Raw genomic sequence first — 24,122 nt, 5'->3', positions numbered from 1 at the left:
CCAGGGTATGTCTCTTAGTACTTCTCCCTGGCTCTTTCTCTCTGTGGTCTTGTCTCTGCCATCTCCTCCTTCCCTACAAATGTTCTGTCCCTCCCAGGTCTCATCCTCACTCTCTCCTTTCTCAGCTACATTCCTAAAGAAAGGCTGACCACACTCACTCCATCCACTGCCTTTCCTGTACTTGCTTCTCAGCCTTCTGCTCTTGCCAGAATTACCAGAGATCCCTTAGTCGCCAAATCCAGGTCATCCTTGACCTCTCTGCAGTCTTTGTCTCTGTTAGTCGCCCTTTCTTCTTGGAAATCCCTCCTCTCTAGATCTTCATGACATTATCCTCTCCTCTCACCCTTCTGTTTCTTCTCATTCTCTTTCACTGGTTCATCTTCCACAAGGTCCCTACTAATTGAGTGTCCCCTCGGCCTCTGCCTTGAGCCCTCTTCTCTTTTCTCTCCACGCTCTCTCTTGGAGATCTCATCTCTATGCAAATGATTCCTAGATCTTTAGACCAGCCCTTTCCTAAGGTCTAGTCTCACATCTCCAACTGTCTCCTGGACATTTAAAAATTCATTAAAAATTACCTAGGTTTCTCAAATGCAACATACCCCCCCCCAAAAACCCACCTGTATTCTAAAAAATCTCAATTTCTATTGAGAATTCCATCACCATTCCCATCACTTAAGTTCCAAGATTCAGAAACATCCTGAACACCTTTCCCCTATCCCTGAGATGATAAATCTTGCCCATTCCACTTCTATAACATTTTTGCATTTTTTTCCCTTTCTCTCCATTCACAGGGTCTAACCACCCTAATTCTCCAAGCACCTCATTCAGGCCTTGATTGATTGGTCTATGGTACCCCAAAAGCACCCCATGAGAGAGAAGTCTTTTCTACACTTTTAAACTGGATAATGGAATGGAAATTGGAAGGGACCCAAAAGACCATCTCCTTCCTTCATTTTACAGGGGAGAGAACTGGGCATAAGAGAGTAGGTGACTAGCTTAGAATTACATAACTCATAAACAGAGCAAGACTTCCTGAGAAATGCCCAGTGTTGACCACTGACTCCATGGAACACTAACTTGGATCTGTCAAACATGAGGAATTAACCAGCAAAATGATGAAAATGATGCTTGAGACCCTTTGATCTGGCAACACTGCTACCAGATCTGTATCTCAAAGTGTTCATACCTAAGGGAAAGGAACCCACACGTGCAAAAAAATTTAGCAGCTCTTTTTTGTATGGCAAAGAATCGGAAATTTGAGGGATTACCCAGCAATTGGGAATAGTTGAACAAGATGAAGTATACAATTATCATGGAATACTACTGTGCTCTAAGAAATGATGAGCAGGAGGACCACAGAAAACCCTGGGAAGACTTAGATGTACTGATGCAAGGTGAAGCAAAGAGAACAGGCACATAATACCGTCAACAGCAAGGCTATCCTCAGCAATACAGTGATCCAACATCATTGCAAAGGTCTCAGAAGGAAACCTATTATTCAGTCAAAGAAAGAGCTGATGAACTCTGAATGAAGATGGAAGCATACTTTTCCTCTTTTTTCTTTTGATCAGTCTCTTTTTTCACAATATGACTAATATGAAAATATGTTCTACGTGATTGCACACTTATACCTTATATCAAATTGCTTACTGTCTTAGAGAGGAGGAAGGTGGGCAAAGGAGGGAGGGAGAAAATTAGGAACTCAAAATTTTCCAATGAATGTTAAAATATGTCTTTACATATAATTAGAAAAAAAAAAGCAAATACTATTAAAAAGAAAAGAAAGTGGTGCTTGAGTACAGGATCTGAGGCAGAAGAAAACAGGAGGCCCTTCCCCAGGGCCTTATCTCCCAAAGCTAACATAGTAAATAGTTAGATAGGAGTCAGCTGTGCCCTATAGAACCAAACCACACTATTTAGATTAGATAGCCAGAGATAGTTGGCAGAAGACCTCAGCCCACCGAAGCTATTAGGAAATGGAACTCACAATGGAACTCAACGAGCAAAGGAAAGAAAAAAGTCAGGCATCGATCCCTCCCCCACTGGCAGCTACTGCCTTGCTCCCTGCAGCCCCACCTCCAACCCCCCAAACCACCCCCAGCCTCCGGGAACATGTCAACACCTCTTTAATCTGTTTTGGCAAAATCAGGAATGATAAAATTGGCTCTTTCTTCCTCCAGTTGGATTGTTTTCCACTCAGCCTGGTATTCCCTCCATTTACAATAACATGCTTTTAACTAAATAATTAAAAATTCAATTTCCACTGTTTGGGGAAACAGCTAGGCACTTCCTGAGGACCAACTGTGTTTCTAACCCTGGGGATGGTGTAGTAGATCCCACTCCCACCCTTCCAAGTCTGCCACCTCTTCCTGATGCTCAGGTGATGCCCAGGTCAGAGAGACTAAGAAAGGACATGGGAGTTTTCATTTCTGTGCCCCAGAACCAAACACAGGGCCTGGCACCCAGAAGAGATTTTAGAAGGGTTTAATGAAGCAGACTGGAAAGCAAACAAGCACAGTTTCCCTTTTTAGATACATGTTCCATCCAGGAAGGGTGGGATGTGCCTCTCTGAGGGAGCCCACACCCATTGGGATCAGGTAAGTGGCCCCATTTTGGAGATCATTGTTCTACAGCACAATACTGAGATGTTCTGGGATCTATAACCAGTGACATTTGTGGTCCGGTACAAACCGTGGATACTCTGTCTGCATGATCCTGGGCACGTCACTAAGCCTCAGTCTTCCTATCTGTGAAATGGGTACAACAATACATTTAGTATCATTCCTCTGAATTACTTTGCAATTGAATTATTGTAAAGTTCAAAAGATAGGGATAAATAGTAAATAAATATGGATATATATATATATATATATATATATATAGGTAAATAGATATAGATATACATATATCTCTATAGAAATACATAATATCTCTATCTACAACCTTCCTAAATTCTCAACCCAAGATAGGAGAGACAGCTCTACCTATCTATGTCTATTTATAAATATCTATACATCTCTATATGTCTCTATAGACACAGGAGAGTGGTACACATCTTAAGTCAATCGAGAACCTTGCGTTATTATCCCTCCTATTTGCCAGCTTCAGATGGAGGCTGATGACTCTCCTCCTCTGGAACTCCTGGGCCCTCTCTGACTTCCCACTCCCTTCCCTCTCCTGCCCATTGCCAGGGGATGTTCATTCTACCTCCACATCCCTACCCTGCTCCCTCTTTTCCCAGTTCAGATTCTTCTCCAGATCCTCCAAGGCATCTACAAAGGGCCTTCCTCTTATCACTATCTCCTTACCTGTCCAGCCCACGCCACCTGACTGACCCTCCTTGCACACATACATTCCCATACCTACACACCTGGTCAAGTGACTCCAACCACCTCCCTGCATCCTACAAACTCAAAACCCCAAGGCTGCCACTCGTTGCTTCCCCTTTCGTCTTTGCACACCACTGCCTCCTTAGCCCAATCTATTCACAGATTCAGGATTCAACAGAGACCAGAGATGGGGGGGGGGGGCCTCCTTAGAGATTCTGGAACTCCCTACCTCATTTCACAAAAGAAGAAATAAAGATCAGAAGCTACGGGGAAGCCCTGCAAAGGTACATGTCTTCACAGGGCTCTGTAGTGAACACATAAGCACTGTGAACCTGCCCACTGGGAAGCTGGTTGTTAAATTTCAATGAGTATTTATACCTCAGAAATAGGCACATGTTATTATCTTGTTCATTGTTAGACTTGGGAAAATGATGGAGAAAATGAAAATAAAACTGTCAAATCTTAAAAGTGTCCTGGTACAAATTGACCCCCTCCATCCCTGGAGAAATCCAGTTGTTAAACTGCTCCTCCTGCACTGCCATATCTGCTCCCTGCCACCCCTTTATTTTCCTTATCAATCAAACCCTTGTGCTCCCCTCAGCTCCTGAATCTGCCTCTTGCCCCCCACCAAGTCAATTCTACCAAGGAAACTGAGGCTCAGGGAAGCTTCATGGCTTCCTGAAGGTCACACAGATAGTTTTTACTGTCATCTGAGGATTTTACATCAGAAATGGATACAATTCTACCAGTAGAAATGACCTTGCAGAGCCTCAGGGGCCTTGAAGGACCATTCCATCTAACTTAAACCTTCCATGATCATTTCCCCCATTAGAATGGAAGCTCCCAGAGAGCAGGAACCATCTTCCTGTCCACCATGTTGTCCAAAGTCCAAAGTTTTGCACCTAATGAGTAAAACTAAGAAAGGCTTTCTTCACTCACTCCTTCACGCAAGTATCCAAGTCAAGATTCCCACCAGGATCCTGACTCCAAATCTAGAGTTCTTGGACTACATATCGTATGGCTGTGGTGTGTTTTCCAATCAACATTTGCTACCTCACCTTTTCCTATGAACCTTTGGACTCCAACTGCTTGCCAAGAATGAATAAGAAGTTTAAAACAATTCCCCTGGGGCCCGGGACAACAAGGAGTCAAGCCTTTCCAACAAATAATGTATGAATTTTTTCCACTTACTCTATGTGTCTGATACCATCTACCCTCTGTCCAAATCTGCACGACTGGCATGGATGGCAAGCTTCCCCCACTGGGCGCCTTGGAGCTGGGCCACCATGAAGCAAACCGCTGACAGTCCGCCTCAGCTGCCGGGGCTCCCTGCCCGCCAGGGCCGCGGCCACGGCCGGCCAGGGAACAGGCCAGGTCTGTCACTACCAAGCTTTCCTCAACTGATTTCCAAACCAGTGCAACCAGGGAGGGCTTCCTGAAGCTGAGGAATGTGACTCTGCTTGGAGGACTGAAACAATAGCGAAGGCCTTTTCTGGAGAGAGTGGCCCCTCACGCCAGAGGAGTGGCCCAGACTCCTTCAGTTCCTGGCTGCAAGTGCAGAGCAGTCACCACTACCACCCCCTCTTCTTTTAGCCTCTTAAAAAATCAAGCCAAGTCTTGGAACTTGGAAGTTCAAGACAAGTCCTGAACTGGAACCACTCATCTTGGTCATGAGAAACAGAGAAACAAACACCCCTCCCCTTCTTGGGAGGAGAAGGGGTCTACAGATGCAGAATGCTACCTACACTGCCACACTCATGGGGCATCGGCAGGTTCTGTTTCACTGGTTTTCTCTGTTACAAGGAAGGCTACAGAAGAGCAACGATATGTCAGGAAATGAATGTGATGTAGAACACAAAAAGCAACCCTAGACTTTCAAAATGAAAATGAAGAGAAGCATCAAGGAACAGTCAGGACCTGGTCTGTGCGGGACAGGGCAAGCCTGGCATCTTTCACAGCCTGGTCAGTCTGAAGATCAGGAGCTCGGAAGTCATCAAAGATGGTATAATACCGAGCCTGGAGCTGCCTCCTGCCTCTAGGTCAAGGTGCATCAGACCCCTCCACTAGAAAATGACATTTGCAGCCTCTCAGGCCTGGTCTCCAGGTCCTGATTTAGCTTTTTCCTAACTATAGGAACCCAGGAAGTTTTTTCCTGACTAAGGGACCCCAGAAAGGTTCCCTGGCCTTCAGTTTCCTAAAGTTGAGCACCAGGGCAGCTCTGAGGTCCCATCCAGAGGGAAGGCTCCAGTCCAATGATCCAAAATCTGAGGCAGATGGAGGCCTGGCCAGAGGAATAGATGGCAGTGGAATCTGAGTTCTGACAATTCTTAACTGGGCAGCCCTGGGCAAATCCTTTCTCCTTTCTGGTCCCTGGCCTCCTTGACTATAAAACATGGATCCTGAACTTTCCCTTCCCTCTCTCATGAGGAAAGAATCTGCAGAAAGTCCTTTGGAAATAACCACCTGATACTTAGAAGCTCACACCTGTAATTTGCTCAGCTTCCCAGGCTGTCTGGTTTTTATCTAAAGACAAACAGCCTCAGCAATGGGCTCTGAGGTCCTCCAAGAAGGGTCCTTTCTCCATCCCAAGTAAGAGCAGGTATGATGGAGGCAGAGCTGACAAAATTTCTGGGCACACACCAATCATCAGAGATCACACGTGGACACAAGGTGATGGAAAGCATGTATTCCCTTCCTCAAACTTCACAGGAGCACTATGAGCAAAGGAGTATGACTGTCAGCATTTTACAGAGGAGCAAACTGAGGCACAGAGGGGAGGGGATTTACCCAAGGCACAAGCAGATTTGGTATCAAGACACGACCCACGGATGGAAGCTTTTATTAGCGTGCAGTTTGGGGAGGGCCTATCTTCAATTCCAAACTGGAAAATCCTTCAGGTCTTCAAAACTTCTAAAGTGTTGAACATCACCACAATCAGATTAATGCCATGGGGTGGGGGAATCAAACAGTGAAGAAGTAGAAGGGAGCCCCAGGCCACCGAATCAGATGCCTACCCAAAGCAGAGATCACCTCCCCAACATTCCCAACAAGATAGCCTACTCTCTCCACTGAGATTCTCTCCCCTGACGGGGCACATTCACCCCAACAGGAAATCCAGAGCTGGTCCTGACTGTCACTAGCTCCGTGACTCTGGCCCTGAGTTACCTCGTGGGTTACTCTTGGGTAGGGTTGGACTAAACCCACAGCTCTCCAAGTGTGGGACAAGGAACCCAAGGAGCCTCCTCCAATCAAAAGGGTTTTTTTAATTAGGTGGGGTTTTTTTTTGGCAAGGCAGTGGGGTAAAGTGGCTTGCCCAAGGCCACACAGCTAGGTCATTATCAAGTGTCTGAGGCCGATTTGAACTCAGGTACTCCTGACTCCAGATTAATCAAAAGTTTTGATAATAATGCTGCTGTAATTTCTAGGATATCTCAATTGATATTATCCACATAAACTCTGAGGAGTCCTCAATAATTTTCAGGAGTGCAAAGGAGTCCTAAGGCCAAAAAATGTGAAAATCACTGGACTAGCCAGGCCCCACTGTCTCCCAGTCAGCCACATGATTGTGCGTACTCCTCAAATGGATGTCTAGGCCTGCCAAGTCCCCATCCAGAGCCTGCTTTCCCAACGTGCATCAGGACAGTCCTGTCAACGAGCCACTCAGCTCTCGCAGAAAAGCACAACAACTTCCAGTTACTATATAAAGAAGCACAGCCAGAGGTGTAAACAAACTGAACAGGGCAAGGAAGCAGCTAATTAGCACAATTAATTCTCTTCTTCCTGGGGGATGCCAGGCTATACTTTAGAGTTGAGTCATGCCGCCGAACAAGTCACTCCACTGCGCCTCAGTGTCCCCATCTGTAAAATCATGGCCTTTCCAGCCCCAACAGCCTGCTATGCTTCTCTTCCACGACTCATTACAACAAATACAGACTGGGCAGGTCCATCAGCCTACCAGGGTTTGGTTTCTTGCCTTCTCAGTAGCTGGGGGAGGGAGGGAATTTACAACTAAAAATAAAAATAAATTTAACTAAAAAATAAAGTTGGCCTATTTCACCAAACTACCACCTTACATTTCTGTTCTAGTGACACTGATTCTCTGTTCTGAGCTCCCTCCCATCCCTCATATCCCCTGTTCTCGGCACCCTCCCAGTTCTAAGATTAAATATTATGTGTTCTAAGCTTCCCAGCCCTGCCATTCTGCATTCTGGGTCTTTTCCCCTCCATCTCAGCTAGGGGGTGGCAGCTTCTGACCTCAGTGACAGGCAGCTGAGGTCACTGCCTATGATCGCCAGCCCAGCCCTACCCTCTCCCTCTCTGCCTGCTCTTCCCTGGGCCTTAGTTGTGTTGCTAGAGGCTCTCCAGACATTGCCTGACCCTCAGGGCCAAACAGTCGGAGCTGGGGGGACTGCGGGATTGAAGATGAACTAACACAACCAGTCCAAGCCCCTCATTTTCGCCAAATGGAAGCCAAGAGTCTCGGAAAACAGAGCAGGGTCTCGCCCACAGTCACTCAGTCAGTAAGTAGCAATGGAGGCACAACCCTGAGCCCTTTCCTATTCTACTCCATCACAGCTCTCCTGGCCGATTCTCTCAAGTATCTGCCGTGGCCAGGGAAGGGAACCGGGAGGAAAACCAGGGAACTCATCAACTTGCAAGTGGATGAATGTTGAAAACACCTTTCCAGGTAAGTGGAAAAATAACAGACTTAGAGCCGAAGGGGACCTCAGGGGCTCCCAGGTCCAGCTCCCCCGCTCCGAAGCCCAAGGAAGCTGGATGAGCCAGTCAAGGTCACCCAGACTGGTTACAAACACCCACCCTTCAGTTTATTTCCAAGAGCAGCTGGTGCTTATCTTAGGCTCTAAGATAGACCAAGGACCTTCTGGGTTACAGTCCTAGCAGGAAGAAGCCATCGGGGAGGATGGCGGACTGAGATGACCTCCAAAGCCTCTTCCTGCTCCACACCTAGGCCCCTCTACCCCGAATCCCCAAGGGGGTCAGGTGACACACTCACATTGGCAAGGCCAGCAATCATGGGAGCTGGGAGGCCCAGCAGATCCTCTAGCTTCCAGGATCACGCCCCACTCCCCACACACTGGGCTGGCCCTGGCCTCCCCCAGGCAGGCTAGCAGCAGCATAGCTGCTTCTGGAGACTCTGGCACCCCCAGAGCAGGAAGCAGTCAACAGAGCCTGAAGCTGATGACCCAGGCCTCCAAGGGCAGGAGCCATACTAGGCCCAGCAGGTCCCCCTCCCTCTGGAGCGCTGGCCTGCCTCTCCCTCCCACCCGCAGCTGGCTCTGTTTCTTACCTGACACAGACACCTCCATGAGGGCTTCCAGGGCTCGGTTGTTGTCCAAATCTCGGCTGAGCTGTAGCTCCCCAGTGTCTGGGTTGAGCAGGAGAAGATTGAGCTCATTGCCCTGTAGGAAGGTGTAGTTGAGGCTGTCTGAGAGGTCGGGGTCATGGGCTGGAATGCGACCAATCACTCCAGTGGGAAAGCTACTGGACTTGTTGGTGACATAGTTGTTGAAGAGGACCTGGAAGTCGGGGAGCACAGGGGGGTTGTCATTCTGGTCCACCAGGCGGACGTAGACAGTGGCTCGGCTCACCAGCGGGGCCGAGGTGGCCTGGACCACCAGCATGTAGTCCCGCCGCCGCTCAAAGTCCAGCTCCACCAGAGCTCGCAGGTCCCCACTCAGCAGGTCCAACTGGAAAACCTCGGGCACGTTACCCTCCACAATCTGGTACATGATCTGGGCATTGGGGCCCTCATCGGGGTCAGCAGCACGGATCCTCGCCACCACCGACCCCACCGGGCTGTTCTCCTCCACAAACAGCTCCAACTCATCCTGGTCAAACACCGGAGGGTTGTCATTAATGTCCAGAACTGTCACCTGGATCTCTACAGAGGCGCTGAGAGGGGCTGGGCTGCCCCTGTCCACGGCCAGGGCCCGTAGATTGTACACAGCCACATTCTCCCGATCGAGCCGGCGCTGGGTGCGGATCACCCCAGAGGTGGGCTCAATGTAGAAGTCACCATCACCATCCTCACCCCCCTGGAAGGTGTAGAGGAGGCGGCCATTGGGTCCGGAATCTCGGTCGGTGGCAGAGACCTGCAGGACGCTGGTGGAGGGAGGTGCATCCTCAAAGACCGAGCCCTGGTAGAGGTCTCGCAGGAAGTGAGGCGCGTTGTCATTGGCGTCCAGAATGAGGATCTCCAGGGAGGTCGTGTCCGATTTCTGAGGGATGCCATTGTCTCTGGCAGTGATGGCCAGAGTATAGGCCGCCTGGTCCTCATAGTCCAATTCCATCAGGGTGATGATGGTCCCGGTGTCTGGATGAATCCGGAACTGGGGCACCGGGTCCTCCAGAACGTAGGTGATGCGGGCGTTCTCCCCCGTATCCTCATCCGTGGCGCTGATGGTGGCGATGGAGGTACCCACGGGCTTGTCCTCCCGGACGCTCACCGTGTAGTGGGAGCTCTGGAACACGGGCCGATGGGTGTTCGCATCGGTGACGTTGATGAAGACTTGGGCAGTGTGGGAGCGGGTACCGTCGGAGGCCGTCACCCCCAGGACGTACTGCCTCTCCTGTTTGTAATCCAGGGGGAGGGCCAGGGTGATAAGCCCCCCGCCACTCTGGCTGCTCAAGGCAAAGCGGTTGCGGGTGTTGCCGCTGGTCAGCTGGTAGGTGATGACACTGTTGGCGTCCCTGTCATGGGCCCGCAGGGTCAGGACGCTGCTGCCCACAGCAGCATCCTCGTTTAGGCGAAGCTCATAGACGGGTTGGGTGAAGACGGGGTCATTGTCATTCACATCCAGGACCGTGATGGCCACGCTGGCCGAGGAGCTCATGACAGGGGAGCCATGGTCCAAGGCCTCCACCCCAAAGCGGTAATGCTCCACCTCCTCACGGTCCAGCTCCGCGCACACCGTGATCCAGCCAGAGCTGTTGTGAATCTGAAAGGGGAAGTCATTCCAGGCAGAAGGGTCATCGTCCCCAGCACCCGGCCCCCCGGCCACATCCACCAGGCGATAGTGCAGGCGGGCGTTCTCTCCGGAGTCTGCATCCACAGCCTGGATGTGAAGGACGGAGTGACCCAGGGGCACGTTCTCCAGCACAGCGGCCTGGAAGGGACTACTGACAAAGATGGGAGCATTGTCATTGACGTCCAGCACCTGGACGTTGACCAGGCCCGAGGAGTTGATGAGGGGGGGCCGGCCACCATCCTGGGCCTTGATGCGGAGGGTGTACTCCCGGATGGCCTCGTAGTCCAGGGGGTTGATGACGTCCAGGCCCCCGCTCAGGGAGTGCAGGTAGAACTGTCCCTTCAGGTTGCCGCTGACGATGCTGTAGTGCAGGGCCGCGTTCTGGCCTTGGTCCCGGTCAGTGGCCTGGACTCGAAGGATGGCAGTGTTGACGGCCACATCTTCTGGCACCCGGACCACGTACCGCTTCTCAGCAAACTGGGGATAGTTGTCGTTCTCGTCTTCCACCAGGATGCGCACAGTGGCCGTGGCGCTGCGGGGGCCGGGGTTGCGGCCCTGGTCGTTGGCCTCCACCAACAGCTGGTACTCGGCCACCTCCTCCCTGTCCACTGCCGAGCGGGTCCTGACCACCCCAGAGCGGGCGTCGATCTCAAAGGGCCCCTCGGCACCCTCCAAGAGCCGGTAGCGCATGTTGGCATTGGATGGGGCGTCGCCGTCGGTGGCCCGGATGGTCAGCACCTCGTAGCCCACCTCCAGGTTCTCCCGGACCGTCTCCCTGTACTCCACCTGCTCGAACACAGGGCTGTGGTCATTGGTGTCGCTCACCGTCACCGTGAGGTAGGTGGCCCCCGATCGCGGGGGCGAGCCCCCGTCCACTGCCGTCACTTTCAAGACGTGAGTGTCTTTGGTCTCCCTGTCCAGGGGCCGGCTGGTGGTCACCGCCCCGGTGTCCGGCTCGATGTGGAAGTAGCCGTTGGAGCGCTCGTCGAAGAGCGCCTCCATCTGGTAGGTCAGCCGGCCCGCCTCGCCCTCGTCCGGGTCCTGGGCCCGCAGTTCGATCACGGCAGTGCCGGCAGGCTCGTTCTCGGGCACCGACACCTGGTAGCTGGGAAGCTGGAACTGGGGACTGGAGCCCCCGGCTGCCCCTCTCCTGGCCCTCCTGGCCCCCCCGGGGGGTGGCCCGGCAGCCTCCAGGGTCAGCTCCAGCAGCAGCTCCGGGGGCCTCCCAGGCAGGCCCCCGAGCCGCGGGGGCCTGGGGGCGCACAGCAGGCGCAGGCGGGTGGCGGTCCCAGGCTCCAGGCAGACGGGCAGGAGGGGGAAGGCGGGGTGCTGGCCACAGCCCCCTGGGACGCACCTGCAGTCCGGGAAGCTGGTCAGGGCCTCCAGGGCAGCCCACAGCTCGCCGGGGCCCCGCCCTCCTCCTCCAGGGTCCGGGAAGCAGAGAGGGGAGGCTGAGGGGGAGGCGGGGCCCGCGCTGGCCCCCAGGACAGTGCGGGCGGCCAGGTCAGGGCTGCGGGTGGCCAGGTCCAGGGTGCGCACGGCCCCTCGGAAGGCCCAGGCCCCCGGGCAGCCCTGGCCCCGCGCGGCCACAGCCAGGGCCAGGGCCAGCACCGTCGGGGAGCGGCGGGAGACCAAGTCCAGGTGCAGGGGCAGCTGGCAGGCGGGGGCCCCCCGCAGCTGCAGCCGGCCCCAGGGCCCCCGCAGCCTTCCGTCGGGGCTCAGCCTCAGCAGCCGACGCAGCCCCGGCGCCGAGCGCTCCCAGTCCGGGGCGGCCCTCCAAGCAGGTCCCGGGGCCAGGCGGGCCCTCCTCCCCCCGGGGGCCGAGGCCCCGGGCAGCAGGAGAAGGAGGAGCAGGAGAAGGGCGCGCGGCGGGGGCCGCGGGGCCATGGCTGCGCCCCCCAATCCATGCACCCGCCGGCCAGGCTCCGCATGCGGCCGGCCCGGGCGGCGCGGGGGGAAGGGGAGCCCCGGCTCGGCTCCCAGCCCGCCTCGGCCGGGCCCCCCCGCTCCTGCCCGGAGCCCCAAAACTTGCCTCCGAGTTGCTTCCAAGATGGCTTCTGGGTGCGTCCCCCGGGACGGCGAGCGCGCCGCGGCCGGGCCGAGCCGGGGTCCGAGGGGGGCCGGTCCGGGGAGGGGGAGGAGAAGAGAAGGGGCGGGGGCTGGCTGGGAGGGGGAGCCGGCCGGGCGGGGGGGGGGGCGGTGCGGGGCCCGGGGGGGGGCGGCGGCGGGGCCCGGGGGTCCGCCTCGGGGGCCGGGGGCCGGGGCGCTCGGGGGCCGGGGGCTGCGGCTCACATGGCGCGGCCCGGAGCTCCGGCCAGGCCGCCAGCCAGCGTGGGAAGCCGGGCAGCAGCCCTCGGGGGCCGGAGAGCGGCGGGGCGGGACTGGACGGGGCGGGGCGGGGCGGGGCGGGGCGGCCGGGGCGGGGCGGTGGCAGCCGGGCACACCCCCCCCACCTGGCCTGGCTCCGCCCGGGAGCCCGGGGCCCCTCTCCGCCCGGCCTCCGAGGGGGCGGCCGCGGGCCGGGCTCTCCCCAGCCCCCAGGGCTGGTCGCGGCCTCGCGGCTCCGGCCCCCAGCCCGGCCCCGGCCCGCCCCCGGCCCGCCCTGGCTCCTCCCAGCTCCCTGCCCTCGGCCCCGAAGTATTGTTCCGGAGCCGGCCCCGGGGGAGGGGGCCCGGGAGGTGCGGGCTGTGAGATCGCTATGGAAACCCGAGGCCTCTAAGAGCCGCCCCGGAGCCGCGCCCCCGCCCCCAGCCACCCCCGGGGCCCCCCGCTGCCGGGCCCCGCCACCTGGGCGGGAGGGGGCGGGCAGAGCGGATGGGCAGCGGCCGGGCGGGAGGGGGAGCCGGGAGCCCAGGCCCAGGTCTGGGGGAGGGGGCCCGAGTTCCCCTCCGAGGTCGCACGCGAGCCCGAGCCCGGGGCTGGAAGAGCCCGAGGGTCCGAGCGGACCGGACTCGGAGCCGAAACTTCCCCAAAGAGACAAAGTTACAAGTGGCGGGGCCCAGGGGCGGCCCGCACCGGCTGCACCGCACTGCCCCCCTGTGGCCGAGCGCGGGACCAGCGGGGCGCCCCCAGACTCTGGGGAGCGCCCCGGCAGATGGGGGGGGCGGGGCCGGCGGCCTGGGGCCCCTGGAGTCTGCCGCCCTCCTCTCCCGGAGAGAAGCTGGGTGCTGCCGGTCACCCCCCCTTTCTCCCTGCTCTGGAGGGGCAGACAAGGCTGCGGAGGCCGGCGCCCCCCCCCCCCCCCCGGCCGACGTCTGGCCTCGGGCCGCCCCTCGGTCCCTCGGGGGAGCCTTGTCCGCTCTCCTCACCTGCGCTTTCCTCATCCGCCTCACCCCTCCACCTGCTTCTCCACTTTCTCCTTCCCAAGCTGGGTTTCCAGCCCAAAGGCCAGGGTGCTGCGTGGCCCCAGGGGCCCAGGCGCCTTGGCCCAGCCGGGTGATCACTTGTCTCCTGGCTAACCCAGACTAGGAGAGGAAGAGTTTGCCACCAGAGAGAAGAAGCAGCAACTTCCTAAACTTGGATTCCAGAGAGCCTGGGCCTTCTTACGCACTCAGCGGCTCCCAGAGCCATCAGTGTCAATCAATAGTGTGCCAGACTGGGGACGCCAAGAAAGGCAGTTCCTGGCCTCAGGGAGCTTCCCACCGAGGGAACGAGAGCATACACAAAGCAGCAGCGGGGCAAGCAAGCTATGAAGCCCAGCTTTGGGGGGAGCTTGCCATGGTGGCTGAGGCGGAGATGGCAGGGAGCGAGGACCAGAGATGGCGGAGGGCAGAGAGGGCAGGTTCTCCTTTCTCTTACTGCCATTTTACCTCCAACGCCCTGAGGAGAGCCGGTTGGCTCTGAGAGCTTGGGAGCCTCCCTGCTTGGGGAGAGAAGGTTGGGGCGTGCTCCCCGCTGGCCTAGGGGTTCACTCCAAGTTAAGCAAGAGTCAAAACCAGACTCTAGGGTGGAAGACGAGCCGAACGCTTTGCTTTGCCAAGAAAACAGCATGTTGCAAAGTCCTGTTCTGGGGCTTGAGCTGGCAAGTCTTCCTTTTCCTCTAGTAAGCATTCTTCCTTCCTAAGCGCCCGCTGACCTGGAGCTTAAACCTGGAGGGAGCTGAAGCTTGGCCATAGCCAGACAGATGCAGGCGCTCCTAGGCCAGTGCCTTTCTTTTCCATCTCAGAAACTAAGTCCCAGAAGGGGACCGCTTACTTGACTCCTGGAAGCAGTGTGCTTTTCTCCAGCCCAGCTGGGGATGGTTTAGAGCTAGAAAGAACCAGGGAGATGAACAAGTGCTCTCCCCGCCAATAAAGAAGGCAGGGGAGAGGCTGAGTAGCCAAGCGACTACCCAAGATCACTCAGACAATAATGAACTGAGCTTAAAGTCAGTCCAGGACGTCTGAGAGGAAGCCGGGAGACTTATAAAGAGCACTTGGTATGGGGCTAACCCAAGCTCTTCTGCTTACTGACATCCAGCATCTGGGCCTCAGTTACCTCAACTGTAAAATAAGGGCCATATAATACCATAGGGATGTCCTTAAAGGAGCTCAAGTGCCAGTCTGACAGTACTAGCTCTAAATCAGCCCCCATCGCCTTCTTTATCACCACTGTCATTGTCATCATCAAAGGGAGAATATTTGGAAAAGATAAGCCTGACGGTCATTTCTGGCTCTGAATCAGAGGATCCTGGGACTCCTCCCATTCCAGCAGGTTGTGGACAAAGCTCTCTTCCCACCCCCCCCCACCCCCGAAACAGAATGAGGTCTTCAGTCTTTTTGTTTTCTTCCAATGGCCACAATGCAATGTGTGTTAGTTTATGAGTCAAACTTCCTGGTGAATTTTGCTTAGAGTGTTTCTTCCCAAGTATTCCAGCCCAGTGGTATGGAGCCTCTGTAAGAACAGGTTGCTAGGAAGCCTCTACCCATGATGCCCAAGCTTACCAAGGTCAAGCAGCTGGGCATTGAGCTTTGAGCTTAGCTAGACACTGTCTTTGAAAATCAAATGGAGAGATGGTAAGAGAACCCTTGTCTGTATTATGGGCCCTGAATATTCTATTCTCCCTCTCTGTGATTGTTATCCCTTCTGGAAAAATAGATGCTCCCTAAGGGTCTTCCCCCCACCCTCACCCCTCACCCCAGTCTTCTCTGTTCTCTATTATGTTCTCTCTGGTTTAGGTTCTGCCTCTGTCTTTGTACACGTGTGTATGCATATTCTATGTTCTACTGGTTGGTCCTAGATCTGAAATCACATAGTCTAGCATCATTGGAGTCTGATAGTCTGTGGTCTACATTTGAAGGGTCTTCCCAGCTCAGATACTCCATTTCTGAGACCTCTGGGGAGTCTACAATCCTATGGTCATGTCCTCATTGCTACTACAGTTATTTGTGTCCTTTGTAGAGTTATTTGTGAAACTGCATTCTCTCCACTTATGGGGTTTTTAACTTTGATGTGTGACCTGGTCCCCTTCAGCAGCCTGGTGATGTCTCCTCAGAACAGTGATCTTAATGTATGCCACAAATTTCCTGCAATTCAAGAGAAACCAACTATATGAAAAAGCAATTTTCAGAGCGGTTTGTTTTTTTTTTTTAGTTTTTGCAAGGCAATGGGGTTAAGTGGCTTGCCCAAGGCCACACGGCTAGGTCATTATTAAGTGTCTCAGGCAGGATTTGACCTCAGGTACTCCTGACTCCAAGGTCAGTGCTCTATCCACTGTACCACCCAGTCACCCCCAGAGTGTTTAAAAAGATAAACTCACAGATCCTGGATTAAGAAACCCTGCTGGAGATGGTAAACTCTCTGAGAGCAGGGACTGTGCCTTCTTTTGCATTTTCATCCCTAGTTCCTGGGGCCAGAGCCCTCGTGTCCCTATAAGAAATGTAATGAATACAGTTTTCCAAGGTGAATCGAGTCTGATTTTACTGGGGCCTTCCATATTGGGTGACACCCTGAACTCCCTGTTGGCCCTTGGGGGGTTCCCATCCCCAGTCCTTTGATTTTGTTTGCTTACCAGCACCCTGCTGGTGGAACCCAGGAAGCCCAGTTGCATCCAGGAATCTTTGGGTCCCCTCTCCCCTCCAACCCCCACCATCACCTCTCCCCAATGGACTATGTTTGAATGAGTATAAAGAGGCAGTCAGAGGTTTGGTTTTCTTCAACCTCATCAACCTACATTCCCACCTATGTCAGGACACATGTTTCCACATGCGTGTGCATTCCTGCTGTCCTAAGGACCAATCTTAGGTGTTGAACCTGAATACAGACCTTTCCCAACTTTTCCCAGTCAGATGTAAACTCCCAGAGAACAGGAATCTGCATTCTTTTCGAAGGCAACAGTGGAAAGAGCATAGTGGAAAGAACACTGGAGCTAGGAGGTGACCCTGTGAAGGCCTCTGATAGGACTATGCTTGAGGGAAGTGATGTTTCATAGTTGGAGGCAAGGGCTGCGGGGTCTCTGCCAATAGAGGAGCCTGGATGTGTTCCCGGAGGCAGTAGTTTACTGAGCAAGGCAATGATGGGGTCTCAGCCATGTTTTAGAAAAATCACTTCTGCAGCTGTGCAGAATGGGGCTGGAGAGACAGAGAGACCAGATAGGAGGCCTTGCAAGAGTTCAAGGGAGAGGGCCCAAGGAGAGGGCAGCCTGAAGTTGAAAAAGGAGATTCAGCCCACCCTTCATCTCAAAGAGAATCCATAGCCCCAGCTCCAGAGAGCCTCGAAGCCCCAGGCCAGGACTAATGCTGGCTCCAGGCTCAAAAGGATGCCCTTGGTGCTTCTTTGGTTCCAGCCCATTGACCAGGGCTTAAACTTATTAACAGCCTTCCCCCTTGGAAGTTCCTGGAGGTATGTGGTTCCCATACAAGCCTGTCTTAGAGCAGGAAGACTTCTCCCCAAAGTTGCTTATAGGAAGAAACGATTCCTGTCTGAGCTCCATTCAAATCTTTCTTTTAGAAATTTTGTGTTTTCTGGTTGTTTGTGAATATGTGTGTGTGTGTGTGTGTGTGTGTGTATGTGTGTGTGTGTGTGTAACATATTTACACATTTATACATAGACTGCATATATAGGTAAATATATATTTGTTGTGGTTTGGGTCCTTTAGTCATATCTGATTCTTTGTGATCTGTTTGGAGTATTCTTGGCAAAGATACTGGACTGGTTTGCCATTTCCTTTTCCAACTCATTTTATAGATAAGGAACCTGAAACATATAGAGTTAAAAGTGACTTGCTCAGGATCTCACCGCTAAATGTCTGAAGTCAGATTTGAATTCAGGTCCTTCTGACTCCAAGTCTAGCACTTTATCCACTGAGTCACCTCACTGCCCCTTCAGGATAGATGTAGATGTGTATATATGTGTGTATCCTATGAGAGGTCATATTAGCAATGGGTAGAACACCACAGAGGAGTGGAGGATGGTTCAGAGAAGCCTCACACTTGAAACTGGTTCTTTGTCCAATCCAGTATTCTCTCCCTAATAGCATGCACCTTTCTAGTGAGGCAGCATTGGGTAAAGCATTGTTCTGGGAGGAAGGAGGCTCTGGGTTCAAATCAAATTTCTGATATTCCTTGGTACTTCTGGCTACTTCTTGGGAAGGAAAGACATTTCCAGGCTGTTGGAATCCCAGGGTCTCTGTGACTTCTCCACAGAGAAAAGAGACTGTTATCATTGTGGGGAGGATTGGGGTGGGGTGGTGGCTCTTTGTCTTTCTCCATCCAACACTGGCCTGGTCTTTCTGTGTTGGCTTCAGGGTTCAGTTCTGGCCAGGTGTCAGCTACCCATGTCTTGTGTATTCATGACTCACGAGAACATGGAGAAAGAGTCTTTCCCAAGCCCTCCTCTGCCTTCGCTCCCATGTTTGCCACTTCCCACCTGTTGTTGCTCTGGATTGCCTCTTCCCAGGGTCAGGGCAGATTCCTGAGCTCCCAGGTCATGGGATCAGAGGTTTGGAGCAGGAGGGAAGGAAGCCTAGAGGCCAGCTGCTCTACAGAGGCCCAGAGAAGGGACGGGACTCCCAGAGAAGAAGCAGAGCCCTTGGATCCTCCAATCTGGTGGGTTCTACTGGAGGTCCACATTGCCTCCTGTCTCCAGCAGATTCAGTCATACAGTGAACTTTCCTTGGATTGTTCCAGGCTTCCTAAGGGAGCAGTTGGGTTGCCTGGTCATTGGCCAGCTCCAGGGCTAGCCACTTCCTTCTCTGGTGAAGTCACCTAGGAGGCAATGATAGTAGGAGCTAATCTACACCAGGAGGTGTAGATGCCTAAGAACAGGAAGACAAGGGGCTGGGAGAATAAGGAAGAGGGAAGGAGAACCCACTTCTGCCTAGAGGCCATCCTGGAGGACTTCATGGGGGAGGTGGCATCTCAGCTGGACTCCAAAGCAGGGATTTGAAATGAAGATAGTTGTTCTGTGGTTTAAAGTGCACACTCAGCCAGGGAAGAGCCTGGTTCCCTTTTGTCTCTCAGTGCCCAGTAAGAGCATGAGACCTGGTATACAGTAGGTGCTTAATAATGCCTCCCAATTGAATAAATCACCGCTTATGAACTGGAGTTTCATGAGCTAGACGTAAGATTTTCCCCAAATATTTGAGTATAAAACAGGATGCCCTTTCCTCAACCAAAGTTGGAGCTGCTGATGAAGGAAGAGGAGAAAGAAATGAGGAGGGAGAGATAATGTTTGTCCTTCATTCTTGAAGAAGACACAATATCAGGGAGGTGATGCCGTGAGTAGGGGAAGGGGCCTGTGCTAAGTCACCAGCCCCCCTTTCTCCAGAGCCATCTGGATCCAATGGTCAGAAATGAATCAGGATGACTAGCAATGGCCCTGGATTCGAGGCAGTCAGGGTTAAGTGACGTGCCCAAAGTCACACAGCTATGTCAAATGTCTGAGGCTGGGATCAAACCCTGTCCTCCTAACTTCCAGGTTAGTGCCACCTAGCTGCCCTAGATGGAGAAATAGAGGAAAAAGAGAAAGAAATATCTAGGGGCAGCTACATGGTATAGTGAATAAAGCCAGCTCTGAAGACAAAGAGATTCTAAATTCAAATCTGACCTCAGACACTTAATACTTACTTAGCTGTGTGACCTTGGGCACGTCACTTAACCCCATTGCCTTGCAAAAAGGAAAAAAAAAGAGAAGTCATGAATTTCCAGCATTAGGGTAATTTTTTTAAGGGCCTTGAGGAGCTGAGGCTAATTATCTCCCTAGAAAAAAATGTGTCTAAGAAAGGTGGGAATTATTGACCAACAAGAACAAGGGATAAACTCTTCCTGAACCCCCAACACTGGAAGACTCTCAGGCCTCTGGCCACCAGAGGACAACTTTCCTAGCAAGGACCATCCATCTCCTGGCTCCATTAACTTCTGGTGCACACCCATTCATCCTCTCCATCTGGGGTGCTGTGGGACAGACATTCATAGAAGTCCTCAATCTCATAGAAGGGAGCCCAGGAGCTTCTAAGTTGATTCAAACTAAAGCCAGGGTTCCCTCTTTTTGAGAGGCAAGGAATCTTCCCATCACTCTTTGTTTCCAGCTTTAAACCAAGAGACTATTTTATGGGCAGGGAAACTGAGGCCCAGATTGAGGTAAAGAATCTATTTATTTAAAGCCTAGAAGTAGCTGAGCCACCAGGCTTCTTCTCAGATGGGCTGGATCCTGATAATTATGTAGAATGTGGTCAGGGAAGTGTCAGGATCTGGCAGGCAGCAGGACCAAAGGTCTGGAGGTGGGTGTGACCTGACAGATAAACCCTTATTCAGAGTCCCTCATTCTAACCCTCCTCATTTTATTTCCCATCTGGTGGAGGGGGAGATCGTCTTTGGCTTCCTCCTCGGGTCCCCAGGAACTTCTTCCTGCAGGATCTCTTCAGCCTTAGAGCTCATCCCTCATTATCACCCACTCCTCCTGGTAGCCTCTAATTGGGAGACAAAGAAGGAAAGAGCTCCTCCCCAGGCCTCAATTTTAAGGGAACTCCCCAAGTCAGCCCCTCTTCATTTCCCTTGGTTGAATTCCTTTGGATGTTTCAACAAGCCTTCACTGGTGTCTCTGCTCCCCCAACCCCACTCTCCCAGTTTTCTGGTGTGAGGTTATCTTCTCTCCTCTTAGAATATAAGTTCCTTAAGGGGAAGGACTGTCTTCCTCTACCCCCAGTGCTTGGCTCATAGTAGGTGCTTAATAAATGATTATTGACTGATCCAACTGAAATATTAATCCCACACACATATTAAATGATGACTCATGAAAGAAGTGGACTTGATGGCCTTGAAGATGGCTCTCATGTCTCCCTTCAGTCTCCTCTTTCCCACTTCTTTCAATTAACCCTTAATGGAGATCTATCTGTCCCAGGGTTAGCATCCCCCTCCCATTAATGACTCGCCTTCTGGGCTCTGGGGAATGGGGCTGTGAGCTCATGAGCTCAATTCTGGGGGGTCTCAATTTCTAAAGACAAGAGGGGGTTCAGACTTTTTCTTATTGTCCTGGCTGAATAGCCTTTTGCCCCCACCACCCAAAATCATACTCTTAAAAGAGTACTCTCAAAAAAAAAGTACTCTCTTTTTAAATATTTTATTTATTTTTCTAACCATATGCAGTGATAGTTTTCAACAGTCATTTTTTGGGCAAGGTTTTGAGTTTCAATTTTTCTCCCCCCTTCCCTTCCCTCTCCCCCTGACAGAAAACAGTCTAATATGGGTTAAACATATATGACTATAGTTAGCATAAATCCATATTAATCATGTTGTGAAAGAAGAATCAAATCAGGGGTGGCTAGGTGGCACAGTGGATAGAGCACTGGCTCTGGAGTCAGGAGTACCTGGGTTCAAATCCAGTCTCAGACACTTAATAATTGCCTAGCTGTGTGGCCTTGGGCAAGCCACTTGACCCCATTGCCTTGCAAAAACCTAAAAAAAAAGAACAAGAATCAAATCAAAACTGGAAAAAACAGAAAAAATACATAAGATAATTTTTAAAAAACTGAAGGCAGTAAGCTTTAATCTGCATCAAACTATGGTCTCCATAGTTCCTTGGATGGTATGTTCTACCACAAAGTCTTTGAGTATAAAACAGGATGCCCTTTCCTCAACCAAAGTTGGAGCTGCTGATGAAGGAAGAGGAGAAAGAAATGAGGAGGGAGAGATAATGTTTGTCCTTCATTCTTGAAGAAGACACAATATCAGGGAGGTGATGCCACAAGTCTTTTAGAATTGTCTTTGATTATTGTATTGCTGAAATGTAGAAGTCCATCAAAACTGATGATTGTTCACTGTGGTTTTTAGTGTGTATAATGTTTTTCCTGGGTCTTCTCACTTCATTCAGGATCAGTTCACACAAGTCTTTCCATGCTAACAGAGTAATCTATTAAAGTTTATGTTGGGCTCATGGCTACCTTCCCCAAAACGTACTTCATAAACAAAGAATTTCAGGATTAGGATAGCTATTTCAGAGCCAAGGCTATTTGGACAGAAGTGAGAGATCATGTTGGTTAGGTGAGAGAAAGCTCTATGCCAAAAGAAATGGTTGTGATATGTTGCAAAAGCTCATCATTTTAATGCCAGTATTCTCCCTGTGACTGCCAATCATGGAAAACCAAACTCTCCAGAGATTCACTATCTTGTGGTAGGGTAGGGGACTGAATAGGCAATGGAGACAGTCATAGAAGTCATGGCAGGGCCCCCAGTGGGGGTTAGAAATAGCATGGAGAACATTATTCAGGAATGTATGAATAGAACGCAAAGTGGGCTAATCACTAGTAAAGAGCACTTGGAGAACATGGAGAAGAATTATGCAGGGTGAGGCAACTTGTGGCACAGTCAATAAAGCACTGGACCTGGAGTCAGGAAGACCTGAGTTCAAATGTGACCTCAGATACATGATAGTTACTAATTGTGTGACTTTGGGCAAGTCACTCAATCCCATTGTCTTGCAAGAAGAAGAAGAAGAAGAGGAGGAGGAGGAGGAGGAGGAGGAGGAGGAGGAGGAGGAAGAGGAAGAGGAAGAATTATTATTATTATACAAGATAAGAAGACCCAAAATGTGCACCATTAAGGGCACTGTCCACATTGAGGAGAATGCAGATCTATTTTCCCAGAAACCTTCCAAGAAGATTTCCAACTCCACAGAAGCAATCCTGAAGCTGTCCACCTGCCACCTCACACAAAATCCAGTGCATTTCTAGTTTCAATCATCCTCCCTAAGGACTTCTGCCCCAATGCCATTTCTGAGAAGTATTTAGGAGTACGGACTATAGTCATATTACTCTCCATCATTCTGGAGCTTGTTTGGAGACCAGTGTTAGAGGATTCACAATCATATGGCAGCCCCATAAGCATCTTGGTGTTAAAGCTAAGTTTTGTTCCTGGAAAGACTTCCTTGAACTGATACAAAGTGAAGCGAGCAGAACCAGGAGAACATTGTATACACTAACAGCAACATTGTCTTCTCAGCAGTTTAGTGATTCAAGACAACCCCAAGGACGAATGATGAAGCATGTTCCCTGCTTCCAGAGAAAGAATGTTACTGTCTGAAGTCAGACCGAAACATTCTATCTTTCTTTCTTTCTTGTTCAAGTCTTCTGATACAAAATGACTAACATGGAAATGTTTTACATGATTGCACATTTATAACCAAGATCAGATTGCTTCCTATGTCAGAGAGGGCAGAGGGGAAAGACAGAGGGATAGAATTTGGAGCTCAAAACATTTTTAAAAAAATATTCTTAAAAGGTTTTAACATGCAATGGGGAAAATAAATATATATTTTAAAATTTTTTTCTAAGAGAGGCAGTTTAAGGCGATTGCAAGTCAAGTGAGATCCCTCCCAATAAATATGCCCCCATCCAGTCTTCCATCCTCTTCTTGTCCCATGTCACCTAACCCATTCATACCTGGAGATTCAGGGATCCGAATTTCAGGAAATAAATTGTGTGCATCAGCATGCAGGTCACAGACCTTTTAATATGGGGGTGACCCCCCAAGCACTAAGATGATTACCTGAACTTGTTTTTCCTGTCCTCTGGTCTGGTCAGACCTCCTCTGGAAAGTCATCAACCTGATAAGGAAGCTGCCTCCCACCAAGGACTCTTTTGCTCACTGATTCAAAAGATTGAACCAGGATGAACAGGATGAACAACTGAACAAGCCAATTGACCAGAGATAAGAATACAAGCAACATTCTGCACACAGAACCCTCCACCTAAATACTTTTCATTTTCTGTTCCCTGTGGTGTGTGTATTGGAGGGTAGAAGTGGGGAGATGGATAGAAAGATGAAATTGTTCTTTACAATTATTCAGGGGTCCTATCTATGATTATAGCACTGTGGGGGGAGGAAGATAAGTGATGGAGGAACAAGATGGAGAGAAGCATCTGTACCCATTGATGGTGGGGATGGGCGTGACAAGCACACATCCCTTTATGGGATTCATGGGAAAAATCTTTGAAGAAGATTCAGGAATGTGAGGCAGGAGATAAACTATAACCAGCTTGAAAACCCATTCTCTCTCAGTCTACTCTTTGGAAAGATAGGCTAAGACTGGTCTATCAGTCAATCGACTCTAAATGGAGATGTTTTCCTATTCACTGGCTGCTCAGGCTTTTGGGAGACATAGAGCTGAGCTACCAGGCCAACCTGACAAAACACTCAGTCTGTCAGTTGGAAGGGATTTGATTACCTTAGTCTATAGACTATAAAAGTAGAGCAGACTCTAGAACATAGATGTGTTACAACTGGGAAACATTTTTGGAACTGAGAACAGAGTATATCAAAAAAAGAACAAGTCTTAGAACACAGAACCTAAAATGTACTGGGAAGAATCCTGGACCAGCAATTATTTGCT

General features: G+C 51.5%; 1 protein-coding gene across 1 annotated transcript in view; it reads right to left on the bottom strand.

Annotated features, from left to right (window-relative positions):
- The window catches only part of CELSR1 (cadherin EGF LAG seven-pass G-type receptor 1), a 134,686-nt gene extending 122,481 nt beyond the window's left edge, over positions 1 to 12,205 (bottom strand). The window contains exon 1 of the mRNA XM_074221092.1: positions 8,638 to 12,205. Within this exon, the coding sequence (XP_074077193.1) occupies positions 8,638 to 12,205 (3,568 nt within the window). The remainder of the gene's footprint in view (positions 1 to 8,637) is intronic.
- Positions 12,206 to 24,122: the final 11,917 nt, after the last annotated feature.

The sequence above is a fragment of the Macrotis lagotis genome, chromosome 2 (genome assembly GCF_037893015.1).
Source record: "Macrotis lagotis isolate mMagLag1 chromosome 2, bilby.v1.9.chrom.fasta, whole genome shotgun sequence".
In the NCBI taxonomy this organism is placed as follows: Eukaryota; Metazoa; Chordata; class Mammalia; order Peramelemorphia; family Peramelidae; genus Macrotis; species Macrotis lagotis.
Note: the sequence above shows the minus strand (reverse complement) of the source record. Positions and strands in the feature narration are given on the sequence as shown.